This window comes from Pipistrellus kuhlii, unplaced genomic scaffold (genome assembly GCF_014108245.1).
Source record: "Pipistrellus kuhlii isolate mPipKuh1 unplaced genomic scaffold, mPipKuh1.p scaffold_m20_p_1, whole genome shotgun sequence".
Lineage (NCBI taxonomy): Eukaryota > Metazoa > Chordata > Mammalia > Chiroptera > Vespertilionidae > Pipistrellus > Pipistrellus kuhlii.
The window spans coordinates 135018296-135040700 of record NW_023425404.1 but is presented as its reverse complement, the minus strand read 5'-3'; the positions used below and the strand labels follow the sequence as shown (position 1 = coordinate 135040700).

The 22405-nt window shown below is 35.0% G+C and overlaps 1 protein-coding gene across 1 annotated transcript in view; it reads left to right on the top strand.

The window, feature by feature from the left end:
• The window catches only part of BANK1 (B cell scaffold protein with ankyrin repeats 1), a 302385-nt gene that overhangs the window by 131602 nt on the left and 148378 nt on the right, over positions 1-22405 (top strand). The window contains exon 7 of the mRNA XM_036410473.2: positions 5226-5422. Coding sequence (XP_036266366.1) covers positions 5226-5422 — 197 coding nt within the window. The remainder of the gene's footprint in view (positions 1-5225; positions 5423-22405) is intronic.

Sequence of the window (22405 nt, the reverse complement as noted above, 5' to 3'; positions counted from 1 at the left end):
CAGTGTGTTTAATTGTTTTGTCCTGAAGTGACCACCTGGTCATCCTACTTCAAGTGAATAAATATTTACAATTACAGATAGTGATTTATGAGAGCAAATGGATTACATGGTCATGTACTTCCAGTTTGCATACTCATATTAGTTTTAAATTTTTAAAGCTGATATTCTAACCTTGCATGTATTCCCACTTTATTATTCTGGTGAACTAGGTTAATCTTTTGAAAGCTTTGGTTTGATTACTTTAATGGAATCATTGTCCATCTTTTATAGGGATTACCTTGAACTGTTAGAAATGGCTCAGCACAAACAAATACGTGACTCAATCTCTTTATTATGTTCCAACTCATCTATTTATTTTATTTTAAAAACTATTAAACTTGGATTTTCCTTGAAAAAATGTCTCTCAGACATTATATTCTATTTTCCTTAAATTCCCACTTGACAGACATTGGCTGAAACAACTGATACTGAAATTTTATTTTGTCCATAAAAAACATCAAGAGCAATTGGCCAGACCTTAGTGCGAACAATGGCTTCATTATTTACACTTTGCCAATAAAAACAGATGTAATGAACCTTTGTTGATTAAATGAAAATTGCCATAAATTTAAAGCAGAGGTATACTGCAGGTTAATTAAGCATATTTAAAAGTTTTTAATATCTTGTTAAGGAATCTATTATTTTAATCAGATAGTAAGATTATAAGCTGTAAAATAAATTCTATGAGTTTAAGACAATAACTAATTTTTAAAAATCCAATAAATATCTCTAAGTAAAAGCATTAGCCATACTGTTAAATGTTCCTTGAAAAAAAAAAAGTGAGATTTCAATTAAGACTGAAGAATAGTGAATCCAGGCATTTTTTTTGATCAGCACTCAGTCTCTGATGCTGAGCGTGCCAGATAGGGGTTTACCTCACAGCAAGTTTTTTTTTTTTTTTTTTTTTTTTTTTTTTTTTTAATTAAAGAACTTTCTCGCCTTATGCTGTTTATAGGCATACCTGTTCCAAATACAGAGGAAATCACCAATATATCACATTTTCATCATAATCAAATCAAGTAAATATATAAAACTATGATTATATATATATATATATATATATATATATATATATATATATATATATATGAGCCTAAGGTTGGCTATGATGTGTACTGACCACCAGCAGTCAGACGCTCAATGCAGGAGCTGTCTCTTGGTGGTCAGTGTGCTCCCATAGCCAACCTTTCGTGGCCTGGCTGGCCAACTTCCCTCGGTTCTTCCCCTTGTTGGCCCCACCAGCCCTGATTGCTGGCCAGGTCAAAGGATCCCACCTGTGCACAAATTCGTGCACCAGGCCTCTATTGATTATATAACCAAGAAACAGGTGCCTTAGGAAGTAAGGCTCACTATCATTAGAGCTATGTGAGCAGTACCCGATCATCTAGGAACTCAATTCTTTTCCTACATAGGAAATGGGAAAGGTGTCCTCCAAACCCCTTTTCTGTCTATAACTTCACAAAGGTTGCAAGTAGATTAATGGATTTTAAGCTACTGTTAAAAATAAAGAAATGAAAGATAAAGTAACCTTCAAATTTGTGGTCCCCTATAGTATCAGCAAGATAATATATATATATTTAGTCCTCACCAGAGGATATTTTTATTCAATTGATTTGCAGATAAGGGAGGGATAAGGGGAGAGAGAGAGAGAGAGAGAGAGAGAGAGAGAGAGAGAGAGAGAGAGAGAAACATAGATATGAGAGAGATACATTGACTGATTGCCTCTCATACATGCCCAGACCAGATCCAAGATCAAACTTGCAACTGAGGTACATACCCTTGACTGAGAATTGAACCCATCATTCTTTGATTTGCAGGCCAGTGGTCTAACCACTGAGAATAACTGGCCAGGGCAAACAGTAAAATAATTTTAAATCAGCAGAACTTCCTCTGGTGTGTCAAAAAACATGATTCAAAGTATCAAGACTGTTAACAAATGTTCCTTGAAAAAATGTGACTACTTGTTGTAGTCCTTATTACTGTTTTTGTTGTACAAAAGTAGAGAATTTTTAATGAAGTTTTTTTTTAAATATTACATTAATGTTGATTATTTTACTAACAATGGAGGTTGATTAGATTAAAAGGTAAAACGGCTCCTATAAAGATTAAGCACTTACTTAATAGAAATTTTCAGCTGCATTGACAGTGATTTAAAAATTCACCAGAATAGCAATGTTTAGGATTAATGCATAAAACATAGATCACCAGGTAATGATTTTTAAAAAAATATTGCATGATGTGGCAAAGACATGATCAAGGGCATGTAAAAATCTAATATTACTCTGCAAATACTTTTTCCTAATAACTTTGGCTGGTTAATTATATCAGACAATTATATTTTATAAAGCATTTTAATGAAAACAAATAGAAAATGATATCTTAAGATATTTTTAAGAAAGTACATTATTTTATTTTGAAAATTGGTACCAGATGTATAACCCATGGACACAGACAAATGGGAGAAAAACAGGGAAATGTGTAATACTTTCAACAATACAGATTCTTAAAATAAATAAATGCATCAATAAATAAAAGAAAATTGGTTTCTGTCTTAGACAGTTTCAGCATTTATAAGCTTATCTTCATAAAATATTTTATAATTTTGACCCCTTGCACATCATATAAAAAGGGATCAATGCATTTATTATTTAAATATGACAACAGATTTATCTACAACGATTTAGTCCCAACACATTTTGAAGGGTAAATTATTTTTTTACAATAAAGTTCTTAACAAGTCTGGAAGTTTTTGTTTTGTTTTCTGTTAAAACATATACTGACAAACAAAATTTCTTCAATTCTGAAACATCCAAGTGAATTGAAAACTTAAGGTTTATTTTTCTCCTCTTCCTTTTTTTTCTCAACTGCAAAATAACAAAGAAGTAAATGAGGTCAGATTCAGTTTTCAAAAACATTGCATGATGGCTGTTTTCATTGCTGTAGAATTTTGCTGGAAGATAATTGACTTTTGCTTTGAGGCCTTGGTTTCTGTTGCTGTAAGTCTTCCCTTTGCTTGCTACTGGCAATGCCACAGCTATTAAAGGAAGCTGGTGTGAAATTTCTATCACACGTATTTTTCCATTTACATGTAGAAGAGTAGAATAACAAATCGTCATCACCAATGTGTGTGTGTGTGTGTGTGTGTGTGTGTGTGTGTGTGTGTTTGTCATTGGGATTGCAGTGTACATTTATCACTTTATAGACATGCATAATTAATTATGTATTCTAATTGATACCTAATAAGTATTATAATTATGAAATTCAAACTTTAAAGCATTGATATGAAAGCTGTAAAATCCTAATGGAAATTTCCAAACTGGAGATGTTTATAAAACTTTCTGTAGCAGTTACTTTTTGGAAAAACAATTTCTCCTAGAAATCTAATATATAACCCCTCCAGGAATTTAATGTTCATTTCAACCTCAGAAGGAAGCATACCAGTCTGGCAGTAGAAAACACGAAAGTTGTATAGATGAACTTATTTAGTTTTGTTATTTAGTGTTTGATAATATCAACTACAGTCAAAAGGAATAATTACAGTTTAGTGTTTTATTTTGTTACTAGAGGCCCCATGCACGAAATTCTTGCAAGGGGCTCTTTGGGGCACAGCTACAGTGTTTGGACAGGCTCAAGCCTTGATCTGATAAGAGGGCACAGTCCTCTCCTGGCCACGTGCAAGTCCCAGCTTAGAGGTCAGAGCTCTCCCACCATAATTAGAGCCAACAGCTATAGTTGTAAGCTTGAACCTATGGTCCAAACACGTGGTCCCATATGCTTGAGTGATGTAGGCTACAGGTAAACAAAGCTTGATCGGGTGCATGTAATTGAGTAGGATCAAAACACACAAGAATGCTGTAAACAATTTTGAACAACCACGTGAATGATCTGATTTATATTTTTGCTTTCAAGTTCCAGTGTGCCAGCTCATTTCTGGGTAAAGCTTGGGATCAGACTGGCTTTAGTCAAGGGTTTGCAGACTGAGATGCCTGTTTTACGTTGCAAACTAACTTAGTCAGCAGTTGGGAAATGTTAGAATTTGGCCAACTAAGTTGTCGTTATTGACTCAGGCCAAACAAACATGAGTTAGTATCTAGAAGTGAAAGTCCTTACCTCATGTTTGTTCTCCATAAATATTCTGAAAATAAGTCATTTTATTGTATGTATTGCTTCACCAAAAACACAAGAAGCTGTTTTCTTGTCACATTTTGGATTGATGTGGTTTTAGTGTATCCATTAAGTCTCTTATTTTCAACTGTTACTCTGTGGGCCCTTAAAATAAACTTTGCAATATCTAATAGCTACCCTGCTCAAAAAGAGAGAGAGAAATAAAAAAAAAAAGAATGCTGTAAACATCTTGCCCATGCCCTTATTTTGCCTCATGGCATCAGCTATAAAATGAAGACATGGTTTGAAGTCCATGGTGCTGCTGGCTCCCCATTAGGGAAGCAGCATCTCACTGAGTCCAGCTTTCCTTCTCTTGTCTGTCTTTTCTAATCCTTTCGTCGCCCCCATTCCTGTTCACCCTTGGCCTTGCTGGTGCAACTCAGGGCTCAGCCCCTGCCATGGCGGCGGCTGCCTTGGAGCCCCACCACCGTGGCAGCTGCCTCTGCTTCAGCCCCTGCCACTGGGGTTTCATCTAGAACACATGTGTCAAACACAAGGCCCGCGGGCCAAATCCGTCCCGCCAGGCCTTGCAATGTGGCCCGCACCGCGCTGTCATCACTGCACTCCGCTGCGTTTCCATCACAATGACAGTTTATGACTGTTCAGTAAACCATTCGGCCCGCGATTTAGGCTGGATTTTAGATTTTGGCCCCTTCTCTGATTGAGTTCGACACCCCTAAAAGGTTGCCCAGAGTCCAATTAGCATATTATGTTTTTATATTTATAGGTATTTGAGAGGTTGATCTTCCTTTCCAAGTCAAACTTACCCACAAGTAAGAGCTAGACATTAATGCTAGTCACTAGTGAGAATAGTTTATATATGTTTTAAAATGAGGAATAGAAGGGGCGGGTTCTGCATTGCTGAAACCACTGACAGTTTCTTATATGTAAAATCACATTAAAAGTCTGCTCTGCTACGTGGGAACTACATTTAGGAGCAGATTGTGTTAGATTTTTTTTTTTTCTTATAGGATTGCAGATATGATAACAACACTAAATTGTACTAATTCTTATGCTTATAGATACTCACTTCAAAGAACTTCCCACTCTCCTCCACTGCGCAGCAAAATTCGGCTTAAAGAGCTTGGCTATTCACTTGCTTCAGTGTTCAGGAGCAACCTGGGCGTCTCAGATAAAAAACATGGAGGGTTCAGATCCAGCTTATATTGCTGAAAGGCATGGTCACAAGGAACTCAAGAAAATCTTTGAAGACTTCTCAGTAAGTCCTCCCCATTTTATGTCCAAAACTCTTTTTTATTAAATGATTGAGTGTGTGTGTGAGTGTGTGTGTGTGTGTGTGTGAGCGTGCACACCACGCTTTGTGAAAATGATGCTACTGAGCAACTAGTTGGTAGTGTCTGTTGGTCCCGAGTCATTCATTGTCTTAAGCATTTTGCAAGATTAGTCAACTTATTTTTGTTTTGCTATAAAGAGGCTCTGATTCCACACTCTCTTTTAGTCTTTTTAAAAAATTTATCTGGTCTTTTTAGCTTCCATATAGCCTGTGCAATATTGGAGAGAAGATAGTGAGAAGGAAATAAAAATATTTAACTTTATTCTTTTGTTCAAAAGTCTAAATAAGACATTATTAGGTACAGAAGGGTTCATATAAACACTCACTTTTCCTCTCTCTTCAATTTTATCTCTCCACTTTCTACACTGCTGGCCTATTCTATCATACTCTGTGTTTCTTACCCCTACTAATACATATGCAGGAAAAAGAGAAGGGAATATTTATTTCCCCAAATTGTATCCATAAAGACAAAGAAATCATGATGTAAATAAACATGTTAAACATTTTTAAAAAGGCGATATTGGGCACATAAAATGAAATAAACTATTATTGGGTTAAAAGAATACATTTTGATAATCATTCAAAGAGTTTACCCCATAAAAATTAATTCATGTTGCTTAAATTTGTTTTTCGTCTGTGTTTCCTTTTCTCTCTTTATTAAGTCTCACTTCCTTATTAAGGAGGTTGAAGGACCCAATTTTAGAACACTAGAACACTATTGGATATTAATTTTGTAAGAATGCAACCAAGGGAAGATTTTGAAGAAAGGGATGCTACCTTAGTACATAAAACATATTTTGTGTTTTCATAACCAACTTTAGAAAAGCAATGATTTTCTGTTTGTAACAGAAGTATGCACATTTTGCTCAAAAAAGTGAATTATACAAAAAAAAAGTGAATTGTACTTCTAATGGCTCCAAGAAAAATGTATTAGGACAATGGTTCTATTGGTGAATTTGTCAATATTTGCATTTTCACAAAATAAATAATTTTATTGCCCATAAACATTTAATATAAAACATTGAAAGCTATAAATAGTTTTTGGTCTTGTTAGCATGTATTCTAACTATTAGATCACATCAGTGTGATATTGGACTTCTAACAGTAATTGGTATTTGTGATTTCCAGAAAGCAAAATGAGAACTAATGTAACTTTTCCTCCCACTTTCAAGAAATAGTAAAAGAGTTATCAGAAGAGCATGTACATCATTCACTATCTGGCGTTATAATAGGATATATTTTTCCTGTATTTAAAATAAATACATCATGAAGTTTTATATTAAAACTAATAAAGTAGATTGATTTTATTCTATGTCCTTCAAATATGGAATAAAAATTATTTTTGTTTCTGGAAAGAATTTTTATGGTAATTCTTATATATCCGATGAGTACACTCATTCAGTAACTAGCCACTGTATGTCATCATTGATCAGTGCAGTATGGAAACATAGCATCTATCTCAGGTAAGTCAGTGACTCAGTTCAGCCATGTGTGTTTGCCCACAACACTATTAATTCAGCACATCACAATTCCCTGCAACCCTATTCTAACCACTGGTGGACTGCAGTTAAACTCTCCTAAAAGTCAACACACAAGAAAAATTGTGTTAATATAAATCCAAAAGTCATACCTTCTTAGTAACATTATGCCATATACTCACATGTTAAAATGTTATATTCTAAATTATGGGAGCTATGTCTTTTTAATAACATAGTTAAACCTGATAGAGGAAAAAATATGCAATTAAAATATGCATTATGCTGTTAAAATACTTTGATCTTTCTTTATAATTGCTTTAATGCTATAATCACATTCTGATAAATTTAAGATTATTACATATAAATTCAATTTTTTCCACAAACAGTTGTTTCAGAGTTATTGAAAGGACTAGATATTCTTTCATGTTTGAGGCTTACAATCCACCAATGGACCTTACTTCTGTCCTGCAGAAATACATACTTTTAAATTCAAGCATATTTTGCACACCCCCCCCACTCCCCCACACCAGCTGACTTACTTATTGGTTCACTTCTTCCTAACTCCCTCCCTATCAGTGAAACTTTGTTCATTTTAGGCTCTCACAGGGAGTTATAATACAGTGAATTTGGTCATTACTGAATAAAGTGGGTAAAAGGAAAAAGCCTCATGTTTTTTAAAAATAAGGAAAAAAAGAACCATTTGCAGGCATTCATAAACAAAGAAGTGCCCTCTGTTATCTTACTGTTAGCTGTGTGGAGGAGGGAGAACAACAAAGGAGCCTCAAATCACATTTCTTACATTTTTTGTGACCCTTTTCCTCTGAGAGGTTAATAATTTGTATACAACCTGTGAACAGAGCCTCTTCATTACTAATGAGTAATTGTCATGTTTTGATAAAGTTGTCTAATTAACACCTACACTTCTTTCATGTTTTCAGTACTGCTAAAGATAATAATACCAAATATTTCTGTAATCCATAAGGTCTTTCAAATAAATTACTCATTGCCAGTTTCTGACAATGTCTCCTGGGGGAATTAATATGCTAGTTGGCTAGACAAAGAGCAAAAGTGTTGGTACTTAAATCCACAATTGGGTGTGGACCACAATTTACTTAACAGAATGCTTGAGAAAATCCCAGACTATGTCAATAACAAGTACAATACTGAAAATTAATTCAGTGCTATAAAACTTATCTTTTAAATCAAAAGTATTTGAAATACTGAAAATAAACTAGAACTTAGCCACAGATTAAGAGATACTTTGTGACTTAAGATAAAGTATATAGCAAAAATTGCAATGTGTTTTAAGCAAAATAATGTGATATTTTCTTGCATTATCCTGAGCATGTCATTTCATACATCTCTATCAGTTATGAACACTTAAAATGATTACATCAATATATAAGTAGGTAGGAAAATATATGCTTCCCTGTTGGGCCCCTATGGAGTTGTGTAGGACCAACAGTTGTTTACTTAAATTAGGAACAATATCCAGATGGTGTCTTCTTTCTTCCACCACAGAGGTCATGTAATTTGGTGTGTTTGTTAATAAGATCTTAGTCATAAATAATCTTCAGTTGAATTTAAGAAATGGAAAATCAGCCCTAACCGGTTTGGCTCAGTGGATAGAGTGTTGGCTTGTGGACTGAAAGGTCAAGGGCATGTATCTTAGTTGTGGACACATCCCCAGTAGGAGGTGCGCAGGAGGCAGCTGTTCGATGATTCTCTCTTGTCAATGTTTCTAACTCTATCTATATATATATATGAAAAATAATTCTCCCATGCACTTTCTCTAGCGGGCTTTATAGGAGGACTTCTGACTGGTAATATTTCTATTGCTCAGGTTGGTGATAAGAATCCTGTGACATCTTGCTCTCATTGACTTAACTAGACACTGCCCTTTTGGACAGTGGGTGGGCTATGTGACTGTGTTTGTGTGTGTATGTAAGAGAGAGAAAAAGAGAGAGCCTGATGATTTTTCCCTCTAGCGAGTTTGCTGATAGACAATAACCATAATCTTTTTCAAATAGCCAAGGGTTCGGAATGAAGGTGCAGAGAGATAGATGTTGCAGCACATAGAGTATTTTAATGAAGAGCAGTGATTAACTGACTGGTGTTGAGAATCAATTATGCAGAAGACAGGCTTTATGTGTTTAGGCCAGTGAACATTACTCTTATTGGCCCTTTATTTCTGTCATTCTTAGTATTGCTAATTCAGTACTTCATATACTGTTTTGTTCTCTAGTAGGTCGTTCCACTCCACTTATTGTATAGCAGTATGCTAATGGAATCTGAGTGGTAGCAAACCCTGCTTTCTTATGTGGTTTTTATTTATAAAGGCCCAGCGCACAAAATTGTGTGTAGGTAGGGTCCCTAGGCCTAACCTGCAATCAGGGCCATCTTCCACTTGCTCGCCAGTCCCCACTCCTGCCCTGCTGCCACAGCCCACCCAGTTCCCCTCACCAGCCCCCAGTCCTGCCCCACCACTGCTTGCCATCAGGTGATCAGAGCCTGCAGGCAGGAGAGGGGGAGGGACCCAGAGGTGGTCAATGCAACTCAGAGCAACTGGTCGAGAGCTCATTTGGTTATTATGCCATTATGGTTGCTGGGCTTTTATTATATAGGATGAGTCTAGTAGCTGATCATGTATAATGGTTCCCTTCCCACATCAAATGCACCTGATATGCTCAGCATGTATTTACTCATTTATGGAATAGAAGGCAAGCTTCAAAATTAAAGACTTATTTTATCTCACTTACATATTATAATAATACCCTTAAACAGATCCAGTATTTTAAATAAAATAATTGCTCATATTCTTTCCATATTCAATATTCTTTAGTTTAGTTTTAGAGAATTCATAGGTAAATAGCCAAACTGCTATCTTCAGCATATATTTTAATAGGCTAGCCTACAATTAGAAATCTGGCCTTTGTTCAATATTGATATTCTGTTAGAACTGAAGAAACTGGAACAAGTCACATAACTGCACTTGACTGCATGCATTACAAATTCATGTCTCAGTTAAGCTTTTGGAGCTAGTTAGCAATCTCTTTCTAAAATCTGTTAAATGCACCATAGTAGCTATTATAGAATTTTACTTTTTTCCAAGTCCTCAAACCCTGTTTTTATACCCTAACTTTGCATCTCTAAACACCCTGTTAAACTCCCTCTACTCCCTTATTTTCTTTGTCAAAATTTCCATTTTCCTCTAATCATAGGGCCTTGAAATTGAGCTAGGATTAGATTTGAATCCTAACTTTATGAAACTCAAGTTTGTTTTTTTCCTTTGGGCAGCTCCTGTTTTTTCTAAATTTCAGTTTTCTTATCTGAAAATTAGAAAAATAATTCCTTACAAAACGTTTTTAGGACTTGTTGAAATAAATGTGAAAACATTAAATATATAGTAGATCCATAATAAATATTACATTTACCTTTTTTCTTTTGATTTATTGTTATTCATACCTACAAAGAACTGATTCATGCCTGTTTTTTATCTGAACAAATAGAAGACATAAGCACACACACACACTCACACACACATACACACACACACTCCCAAGAACCCAAGAACTCTACTTTCTTTTCAACCTCTTTTTCTTTTTTTAATCTTTATTGTTGAGATTATTACAGATGTTCTTCTTCCCCCACCCCACCCCCCGTAGCTCCCCTGTACCTGGTTTCCACCCCAACCCAGGTCCTCTCAAACCTATTGTCTGTCTCCATAGGTGATGCATACATGCATATAAGAACTTTGTCTAATCTCTTCCTGCACCCCTCCACACCCACTTCCCCCTGAGTATCATCAGTCTGTTCCATTTCCATGCCCCTGATTCTATTCCATTCACCAGTTTATTCTGTTCATCAGATTCTTTTTATTCATTTGACTTTTAGATTCCCTTGTTGATAGATATGTATTTGTTGTCACTTTGTTGTCATAATTTTTTATCTTTAACTTTTTCTTCTTTTCCCTCTTCTTAAAGAATATCCTTCACCATTTCATAAAATACTGGTTTCGTGGTGATGAACTCCTTTAACTTTTTCTTGTCCGTGAGTCTCTTTATCTGACCTTCAATTATAAGTGATAGCTTTGCTGAGTACGGTAATCTTGGTTGTAGGTTATTTCTATTTACCACTTTGACTATTTCTTGCCACTCCCTTCTGGCCTGCATAGTCTCTGTTGAGAAATCAGCTGACAATTGTATGGGCACTCCCTTGTAGGTGACTAACTCTTTTTCTTTTGCTTCTTTTAAGATTCTCTCCTTGTCTTTTGCCCTTGGCATTTTAATTATGATATGTCTTGGTGTGGTCCTCTTTATATTCCTCTTGTTTAGGGTTCTGTGTGCTTCCTGGACTTGTAAGTTTATTTTTTTCACCAGGTAGAGGAAATTTTCTGTCATTATTTCTTCCAATAGGTTTTCAACATCTTGCTCTCTGTCTTCTTCTGGCACCCCTATAATTCGGATATTGTTACACTTGAAGTTGTCCCAGAGGCTCCTTACACTATCTTCACATTTTTGGATTCCTTTTTATTTTTGCTCTTCTGGTTGGATGTTTTTTGCTTCCTCATATTTCATATCATTGATTTGATTCTCAGGATCCTCTAATCTACTGTTGAATCCCTGTATATTATTCTTTATTTTAGTCAGTATATGCTTAATTTCTGACTAGTCCTGTTCTATTTGGGGGGGGGGGGGGAGGGCTTCTCACTAAGATCCTTGAAGGTATCACTAAGTTCCTTGGAGGTCTCTAGAAGGTTCTTGTGTAACCTTATAACTGTGGTTTTGATCTCTATATTCAGTAGTTTGCTTTCTTCCATTTCTTTCATTTGTGACATGTTTCTTTGTTTCTGCATTTTGGCTGCTTCCCTGTGTTTGTTTCTATGTATTGGATAGAGCTGTTAAGTCTCCTTGAGTTGATAGAGTGGGGTTGGTGGTAGGTGTCCTATAGGGCCCAGCAGCTTGACCTCCCCAATCACCTGAGGTGGACAATCTTGGTGCACCCCTTTGTGGGCTGTGAGCACAGTCTTGTTGTAGTTGAGCCTTGATTGCTTGCTGTTGGTGTCATTGTGGGGAATTGACCTCTAGGACAATTGGCTATGGGGACCAGTTGCCACTACAACGGATGAGCTGCTTTGCAGGAGACACCCTTATGGAGCAGGACTTGCCTCAGTGGGGCTTTGTTGCTCACTGAGTCTGCCCCCTGTATGTGTCTCTTATGGATGTGAAGAGTTGTAATCTGGTATGGTCTCACACTGGCCACTGGCTACACTGGTTCTTGGGTTTCCAGGAAGGTGCAAAGTTAGCCACTGCCTAGGGCTACCTAGCAGGAACTACATAGAGATCTGCAGATTCCTCTTCTTTGTATCAAATTTGGAAGTGTCAGTGCAAGGCCCAGCCTTGGGCCATTTTTTGCTAGTTCTGGGGCTCCCTGACCTAGCTGCAGCTTGTTTGACAAGTTTTAGGCTAAGAAAGGACAGGCCATTCATATACAAACTCCACTGCACACATCTGGGATGGGGTTATAAATTGGGTGGGTTGAGGTCTCAGAGAATCATCATGGTGGCGCAAACAGAAATGGCTGCCAGTCAGCCCTGTACCAGGGAGTTCCCAGTATGGGAACAATGAGAGCTGGGAGTACCTCTGTGTGGAAGAAAACTGCCCCCAAATTCCTTTCCTGATGCCAGACAGTCCAGTTTCTCGCCATATGAGTCTGAGTTCTCCAGAGTCTTACCAGGCAGTGGAGCTCAGAGGAAATGGGAACTTATAAATTCAGTTCATGGTACTAGCCTTTTAAGAGGAGCAGTGTGGTCTCCAGCAGCCTATATGCCACTCAGCTTCAACCCACACTGGTTTTTATAGTGTGCAATTTTTACGGCCTATAGTGACTTCTTTCCCCTGCTCTGGGATCCGGGCCTGGGGGTCTCCTTGCTCCTCCAGACAGTCTCCACAAAGGTGATCTCCCTCCTGATTAAAAAAACAGCACACCTGGGTGCTGGACCAGCCCATTCCACACCTCTGTACCTCTTACCAGTCTCAGTGTGCTTTCTTCTTTACCTCATTAGTTATAGTATTTACACTCAGCTAGCTTTCCTGTGATTCTGGATTATAGTTGCTATGTATTTTAGTTGTAATATTGACATGGTTGTGGGAGGCAGCGAGTACAGGCATTTACCTATGCCGGCCATCTTAGTTCTCTCTCTTCAATCTCTTTTTCAATGCCAAAATGAACTATTAGAATGTCTGCCTTTTCATTTCACTCATTCCTCTCAGATGTCCTTGGCTTCAGCTTTGGCACTGGTTTTCTTCCTAAATTTTCACTGACCCTTTATGACTTCCTTCTCTTTCTCCACGTGCTGATTCTTTCTGCAATCTTTCCGATTCTTTCTGCAATCTTCCCTTGTGATTGATAGCTAATTAATTGTCTTTAAACTGAACCTTTCTTCTTACTTGAGACTCTAGTTTCAACTTGCAAGTTCAAAAGAGACTTATAAAGATGAAGTAGCTAAAAAAGTGTCCAACTAAACCTTGATCCCATTTTTATAACCTCCCTCTCCCTCAAACAACTTCCTTCCAGACGATCAATTCAGTTATCATATCTCAACAGTTTTACTTTGCTGTAATCTGTTGCATCTGGTCTCTCTTTTTGTTCTCTCTGTGCCTCCCTTAGTATATACCTCATTTTCTCTTATTTGGTCTATTGCCCTGAAAAGGCCTCCTAAGAGGTCTTCCCTCTCAGTCAATTGGGCATCAAGGACCCACCACAGCATAGCTCTAATCTAATCTCCACTGAAAATTTTAGTATAATCTAGAAATATTGTGAAAAAGAGGTGGAGAACATGTGCTCTGTGGCCACCTGCCTGGGTCCGAACAATGGCTCTGCTTTTTGTAGCCCTGTGCCCCTGAGCAAGTCACTTAATCTTTTTATACCTTTGTTTCCTCAACTGTAAAATGGAGATAAAGAGAACATCTTTCTTCATAGTATAGTTATGGTTATTACATATAAATACATGTAAAACATGTACGACAACCTTGCAAATAACGAGCACTCAATAAATGTTAATTTATTAGGTATTATTCTTCTATTATTCATTCTTGAAGGACCCTTTTGTGAAACTACTTATAATTTAAAGTAAATACTGGTGAATGTTTTTAGTTTTTTAAAAAAATGTTGTTGTTTTTTTTCCTTTCTCTCCAATAAATTATGAATATCGTGAAGACAAGGTGTGTTCTATCTCATTTGCCACAATATGTTCATTACCTACTATAGTTTTTGGCAAGTATCCTAAGTTCACTACTAATGTGTTGAAATGAATTAAGCAGTCAATCGGTGTTGATTTTTATCAACTTGTCAGTTCCTGGAGGCAAGTACCATTCTTCATTTATTCTATATTCCCAATAGTACCTACCATAATGTCTTTCAGTTTGTAGATAATAAATGTTGAATAATAACAATAACAAAGGCATAAAATGTAAAAGCATGATTTGGAGAAATTCAACCACGATCATGTTGACGATACACAGTAAGGATCTGAGGCTAGAAATAAATGGCAAAGATTTATTCAGGGTTTTTAAGCTATGAATCTAGTTTTAAGGATACGAGGCTCCACCACCAAGCAATACCCAGAGTTTCCATAGAAGGAAGAAAGGCTGAAAATTTTTATACTAAAAAGTACTTGAGGAAGAATCAGTCCTGCATATTGAGACTCTGGATTGACCTGACATGGTAATCCCCTAGATTTCCAGCGGTCTGGACAAGGGCTGTCAGGTGGTTTTCCATAGGGTTATCTTCCATGATCTGATGTACAACTGAACAGCTTAGAAAGTTTAAGTTCTCAGGCCAGTTAAATTGAGAATAGGATCTTTTCCTCATGCTTTATTCTACTTGATTTTAGTAACTTAACAGCTTGACTCCACTTTATTTCTTCACACTTTCTTAATAAAAATTAATATTATTTTCCTGTAGTTGTTTAAGATAAGTGGCTATGGGAAAGTAAAATTCAGCTAGAAGAAACATTAAATAAATAAATAAAAATTCTAAGCGCTTCCAGGAACTTATCATTAGTGAAAGAGACATTAAACACTGTTCATTATCATGGTACAAGTGGTTTTGATCTTGGCAAACATTCCAGTGTTTTAGCGTCAATACACACACTTAATCTTTTTGAGGCTCTTTTCAAATCCTCTGCAAACAGCTTTTTTTTCTTATCCTTCAAACTAGATTCAGGCCAATGCAATGCATTAAAACATTACCCCATGCATTTTTCTATCATTTATCTAAATACTTAGAGCTATTTTCTGACTTTATTTTAATATTTTCTTACTAAATTTCATTTTCTTAGAGTATTTAGATTTGCCAGTTTCTAATTTGTAAAATACTTGTTCTGTCAATATTAGGCATTTACCTAGCAAATAAATGAAAAAGCATGTGCTTGTTATTTTATTGCAAATGGCAAGAGATAAAAAGAGATTGTATACTTCTGTTATCAATATCAGAGAAGTAAGAAGTTTCATTTCATATATCTTATTGTCCATTTAATAAATTCTGTAGCCAGTGACCAATTAATAAGCACGAGAATGCTATTTATTGCATTTTTTGACTTGTAAGTATAGTTATTATGAATTATTTAAACAAATGATTTTGAATAGTGGAATTATAAAGAGCACAGGTTTGGAGCGAGTTTTAAAGAACATTTACACGGAAATACACAACTATAAAAATATCCAAGATTGGGGGGGGGTCAATTAGGGAAAAAGGAAACACATGTAAAACTTTAGACAATTCAATAAATAAATAAACAAACAAACAAATAAATCCAAGATCAGAATGGAGGTTGTTTTGACTTTCCTGGTGCTGAGCATCCACCATGAAATTATGAATTGCTGTTCACGTTATATCTGCTGGTTTAAGATCCCTGAAATTAGTGGCATTGTTTCCATAATATTACCTGAAAGGTATCTTACTCTTTATCCAGATCAAGTGCCTTCTTTTTGTTTCATAGAGATCTGACTCAAGAAAGAGAAAGAGAAAACAAACTGGCCTTTGCTGAGTTGCTTCTGTGTCAGCAATTTCCTGGTGCTTTTACATTACATCCTTATAAGGATCTGTGTGAATTGGGTATTTTTACTCCCATTTTGCAGATATGAACTTTAGAAACTGCCATTTGTTTGAGGTTATGCACTAAGGTAGAACAGTTGTATTTCTCATCTAAGTCCAATTATTTTCCATTTAAAGCCTTTTTAAACTGCTGCCTTTCTCTGTATTTTTTTTAAAATAGTATATCATTAAAATATTATCTTTTATTAGCCATCTTCAGTATTTGTATTTTGGTAGTATAAAGATATATCTATAACTCTGTTAAATCTCATATGAAAAAAAAATATTATTGTAAGATTGGAGCCCAGAAACCAAGGAGGAGACAAAGCAGTTTCTACATGTATTAAAGGGCTAAAATTCAATAGGAAAATACCTTTAAATTTGGATTTAAAATTTTTCTTTACCATTTTGAATTTTGAAAGTGACTTGTGGTAACAAATATACAAAACTTTTTTTGCCTCAATACTATTATGTAAGAAGTAAGTTAATATTTTATCCTGTATTATAGCAAATTGTAGTTAAATGAAACAATGTCTAATGGAGAAGCATGTAATCAATTTGGGTTGGAATGAGAAGACTTGCTTAGAAAAAGAAAAGACTTGTAGATAAGCACATGGATTTAACTCCTGATTATAATTGCATTCTCATTTAATGGTAAAAGAATATTTCTATGTAAAAGGAAACAATGTGCAATAATTTATATTCTTAATTATGAATGCTTAAGCCTGACGCCCTGTGGTGGCAGTGTGCACAATGAGCAGAGTACCTCAGGCAAAAGCAAGTCTCAGTGCTGGACCTGCTCATGGAAAATAAAGCAATAGCTAGTGTCTCAGTAGATAATGAAATAGATGGACATAAAAATGTTCAAAACATCTTCATAAATATTAAAATACCCATAAATGGAAGGCAGTGTCATAACTGTAACAATTGCAATCACATGGATTTTTTTTTTAAAGAAGAAGATAAATCATGAACAGAATTTTAAATAAAAAGCGTTTAATGGAAAAACATGAGGGATGCATCTCGGTGAAAGGAATAGGATGTGCAAATGCAGGGGAAAAGCAGAGAGAGCAAATGTAAGCTCCAATGTGGACCAGAAACCTAGTCATCTTATGTGATTTTTTCATAAGATATATATTTTCCTTTGACTTTTTACAATAATGAACTGGGAAGAATCATGTATCTACTTTTAAAAGCTTTAACATTTAAAATGGAATATTAATAAAATGTATACCAAAAAATGTTGTGTTTATAAACACATTTATAGTAGGTAGATAAAAATACAGGCAATAGGATTTTTTTTATTAAAATAAAAGTGACATAAATGGGGGGGATAAGGCCACATATGTAATACCCTTGGCTTAGTCAATAAAGAAAAAAAGAAAGAAATAGAAAAAGTGAAGTAAATATAGATGCTTTTTATTCTTTTAATTTATTTTTATAGAATTATTCTCTTTTCTAAATGTTTGTCATTTTTTTATTGCTTCAAGGGAGAAAAAGATAAACAAAATCAAGAAGAATATAAAAATTGTCATTTATTGGTGTCTTTGATTAGCTGCAGAATATCATAAAGTAAACCTACCTAGTAAAGATAGAGACAGAGAGAGAGAGAGAGAGAGAGAGAGAGAGAGAGAGAGAGAGAAACAAGTTACCTTTTAAAGGAATCATTTTTATTACAGTTCAAATTCTTGTTGGTAAAAATAAAAGTAACATTTGAAAATTGATTTGTTAACTTTTAATAACTTGTATTTATTAATAGGCAATGCACTTAACATCTGATAAAAGATCTACTTTGCTTTCCTTTCCTATTACTTATGTATCCACATTTCTAAGAATTTAATATAGTTATTATTTTTAATTCAGTTCTTATTTTTTTATATATTCAACTTAAATATATAAACAAATTGTTGATATTTTAAGAACAAAACATAATTATATACTCATTTTCATTGCTGAGAATGGATGAATTTCATTTTCTGTTCTTAAAATGATTGAGATATGAATACCACTTATAAGTCAACGTAGCCAAAACAGGTTTGGCTCAGTGGATAGAGCTTCAGCCTGCGGACTGAAAGGTCCTGGGTTTGATTCCTGTCAAGGGCATGTACCTTGGTTGCAGGCACATCCCCGTGTGTGTGTGTGTGTGTGTGTGTGTGTGTGTGTGTGTGCAAGAGGCAGCTGATCAATGTTTCTCTCTCATTGATGTTTCTAACTTTCTATCCCTCTCTCTTCCTCTCTACAAATAATCAATAAAATATATATTTTAAAATATATAGATAGATAGATAGATAGATAGATAGATAGATAGATGTCAACCTATACATTTTTAAGAGCTCTTTCAATCAGATACAGTGCTGAGCCAATAGAAGCAGGAAGTGGCCAAATCCCACCCACACCCCCGCCCCCATAGAGACAAAACATTTCCTACATCCAAGCCCAACAGCTCTGCCTTAGACTCTTACAATTCTCTTTTAAGAATAGAAGGGATTTATTTCCCTTGATAAAAATTTTCTTTCCTAATCACGGTTTAATACCCTTATATAAAACTGATATTTACTTCTAGGGAATAATCTAGGATAGACTTGATGAGAAGAAAGAGGAATAGTAACATTTAAGAGTCCTAAGCAACAATACTTATTTTATTACATACTGTGCTGTTTTGATAATATTTGGGCTTAAACAAGCATTATCACAGACAATGAGGAGAGAGATTTAACCTAATACTTACTTGATATTGCTTCAATATGATAATTTGTTAATAATTGTTCATTAAATTTTTGGTGTAAATCTCTTAACTTTTACAAAATACAAATACACAACAAAAACTATCTTTGTTTTGACTTTAGAACCTGCCTAAAATGTGCCCACTGAGCTAAAAAAATCAGATAAAACTTGTATAGAAGAAAAAAATGAGAGAAAGAAACAGACATTAGAAAAACTAAAGAATTGGGTAAGGCAGGAATCTATGCTATTTCTGCCTACCCAGTTATGCTAAGAAAAAAAAAATTAATTAAGTATTTCTTTAGGTATTTTACTACAGGTTATATGCTTAATGCAACATATAGAAGACAGATTAATTCCAACTAGAGAAAATGTAATAGTAATTTTCCAAATTTATTTTTATCAACTATGAATTATTAATTAAGAAAACTATCTTTAGGCCAAATATCACTAGAATGACCATTGGAAAAGACATTTCTTCTGGCCACGAAGCCCAGTGAACTGCTTAAATAATCTCTCCCTGAAATGGTGTTAGTCTGGTATAACAGAGCCAAACAAAAACCAGATTTGTAATTCGCAGTAGGAACTATTCACATATGTCACAGCTGCTGTTTTCTCACTATGTTGCTACCTAATAAATTATTCATATTTTCATAAAGTTCTTAGAACAGCTAACAGTATCTGTATGTTTTCTCTTTACAGACACATAATATAACCCCCCCAAAAATGGTCCTGGGTTCTTACCCCTTATCCGCCTCCACACAGAAGGAACCAGAAGCAACAAAGTCAGGATAACACCCAATAGCCTCCAGGACAGTGTAATCATTTGGGAGAATTAGGGGGGCAAGTTCCACTGGGAAAAGCAAGATGAGTAAAATATCTGAACAGTCCTTGAGTGTTATTTTTTTTTCCAACTCAAGCATTTATACAGATTATTGTATTATCAATTTATATCACCGTAGGTGAAATTAGCTCTAGTTAAACTGCAACAAAGAAAAGATTTTGTAATGCTTAAAGAGGGCATGTTTTATGTTTTCAATTTTTGCAATAGACACAGTTTATTATCTCCATGCTATTTTCTTATTAAAAGGTTATATAGACATTTCTCAGAAGTATCTGTCATCCTTCATATTCCAAGTTCTGTTTTATCTCCTTTACTTCAAAATTGTGAAATACATTTTTACCCCAGTTGTATAATCAGTATTTTTTTTAAATACTTTATTGTTAAAAGAATTGTTTCAAGAATTGATGACTTTCAATAAACCCTAGAAGACACTTTGTTCTTACAATAGCTGAACCCAGAGAAGTAATTCCTCATTGTTCCAGGCAGAAGAAAATCTTAGCCTTTGAGGAGATGGCATAATTTCATTCCCAAATGAGATGTATCTTGCAACATTTATTTGTATATATATATATATATATATATATATATATATATATATATATATCTCCTCACTTTTTGAAAAATATTTTTTCACATCCATGGTAAGACCCTCAGTCTACATCTAGGCTCATTTTCTAGGATTCTAATCTCAGAGTACATGGAAAACAGCAGGGGTGACAAATTCAGTCTTAGCAAATGTATATTTAAGAATTTATAATATCTCTGCTCTGATATTCAATGTTCCAAATGCCATAGCTTCTTGGAAAGCAGCCATGGTATATGAGAACAAGCAACAGTATTATTTTGATTATCTATTGGCTCAGTAGGTAATGATTTTAATGCTTATTGAGTTAAAATCAATTGACTATCCATAGGTGACATGGCAACTCAAGAAAGTAATAGGAGGAAACCATATATATGTGCTTACAGCGCCTGTCCAATAGAGATCATTAACATATTAAATATTTTTTTCAAGATTGAAACAGCATCTCATTCTAAATATTAATTCATTATCTTTGATATATTTGCTTCAGATACAGACAATGCACAGTTTTCTTACAAGGGTCATGCCCCCGCATACGGTGTCTAAATTGTCTCTAAGTTCCTTGAAGTCCTAAGTTTAATAATCCTTAGATTTCTCAGAAACCTTCCAAACTTGAATCCCTTTGTTTTCCTCTGGCTTCTTTCAAACCAATTGGCTTGTGCAGAACAGAATAGTCTAGAGCTGAGGTTTACATGCCTGATGGTCATAAGGAAATGTAGTTTCAATGAGTGTGCAATTAATCACAAATGTTAATTAAAGCGATGGGTATCGACACCACAGCTTTAGAAAGTGGACCTCATGAAATGGCATTATGCTTTCAAAGTGAAAGTATGCAAAGGCAAATAAATTATAAGTTAAGTGGGAAAAATATAAGAATTAGGAATTCTTCTCTATTAACTGGCTCTGAATTTCAATCATTCTTGATGCTTAAGAATAGAAAAGGCTATATAATATAATCCAATGAAAAAAGTGTAGTATATATACACACATATACATATACATATGTGAAATATTCATTAAATACCACAGCTCTGAGCCTAGCAACATTAATTTTTTTCATCTCTCTTTATGTAGGAATGCCTTCCTATGATATATATATGGATGTAAGAAATTAAGGATTCTGTCTGATTTATTTTGCCTTTAAATATATAGTATAACTGGAAACTAGATGGTATCAGTTGAAGGCCAAATTTTGGATTTGTTTTAAATAATCTACTTTTACTTGAGCCAGAAAATCAATAATTTCCTTGATTTTAGTTTAACAAATCCACTTATGGATTGTTCCAACAAATATTTATTGGGATTATTATATGCCAGGTATTGTTCTAAACACTGGAATTTAAAACAGATTAAAACTCCTGCCAGTTTGGGACTCAGACTCAAAGTGAAAAAAAGAAAAACTATAAACAAATAAATAATTAAAGCATATAATATGGCAGACAGACATTAGTGTTTAAGGAGATGTGAAGTGGTATATGGGAGGAGTTGGGGGCAGTTTTGAAATGAGTGCTTTGGAAAGCCTCATTGAGAAGGTAGTCTTTGGTAAAAACCTGAAAGCTGTGAAATCCATTCAGGTATCTGGGAGAAAACTGTTCCAATGAGAGCAAACAGCACAGCAAATGCAAAGGCTGTAAAAGAGCATGTTAGTCCATGTTTCTTAAGCAGAGTGAATAAAAAAGACACTTGGAATATATGGAATCAGAAAGATAATAAAGGCCAGGATATATAGAGGCTTATATATGCAATGGTGAATATATTGGAGGAAAAATGTCCTTAGAAAATTGTGAAGAGAGGCATATTTGATTTAACTATCTGGCTGCCCTTTTGACAGCATGCTTGCTGTTCAGGTCAAGGCAAGAAGATTGGGAACTGAATGTAGACTAGTCCAATAATCCAGAAGATAGGTGATAAAATGATAATAGCTTAGACTAGGATAACAGAGGCAGAGATCATGAGAAGTCGTTATGTTTGAAATATATTGGAATTTTACAGGAGCGCCAACAGACTGATTATTTCATGGTGAGATGTAAAATATGAGTGGTTACTGATAGTTCTAAGGATTGTGGTAGAAGCAGTGGAAGAAATGAATTCCTATGCATTGAGGTGAGGGGTTGTATGATGTACAGGTTGGCTGGAAAAGTCAGTAGTTTGTTTTTTGGACATATTACATGTGAAGTGACTAGTAG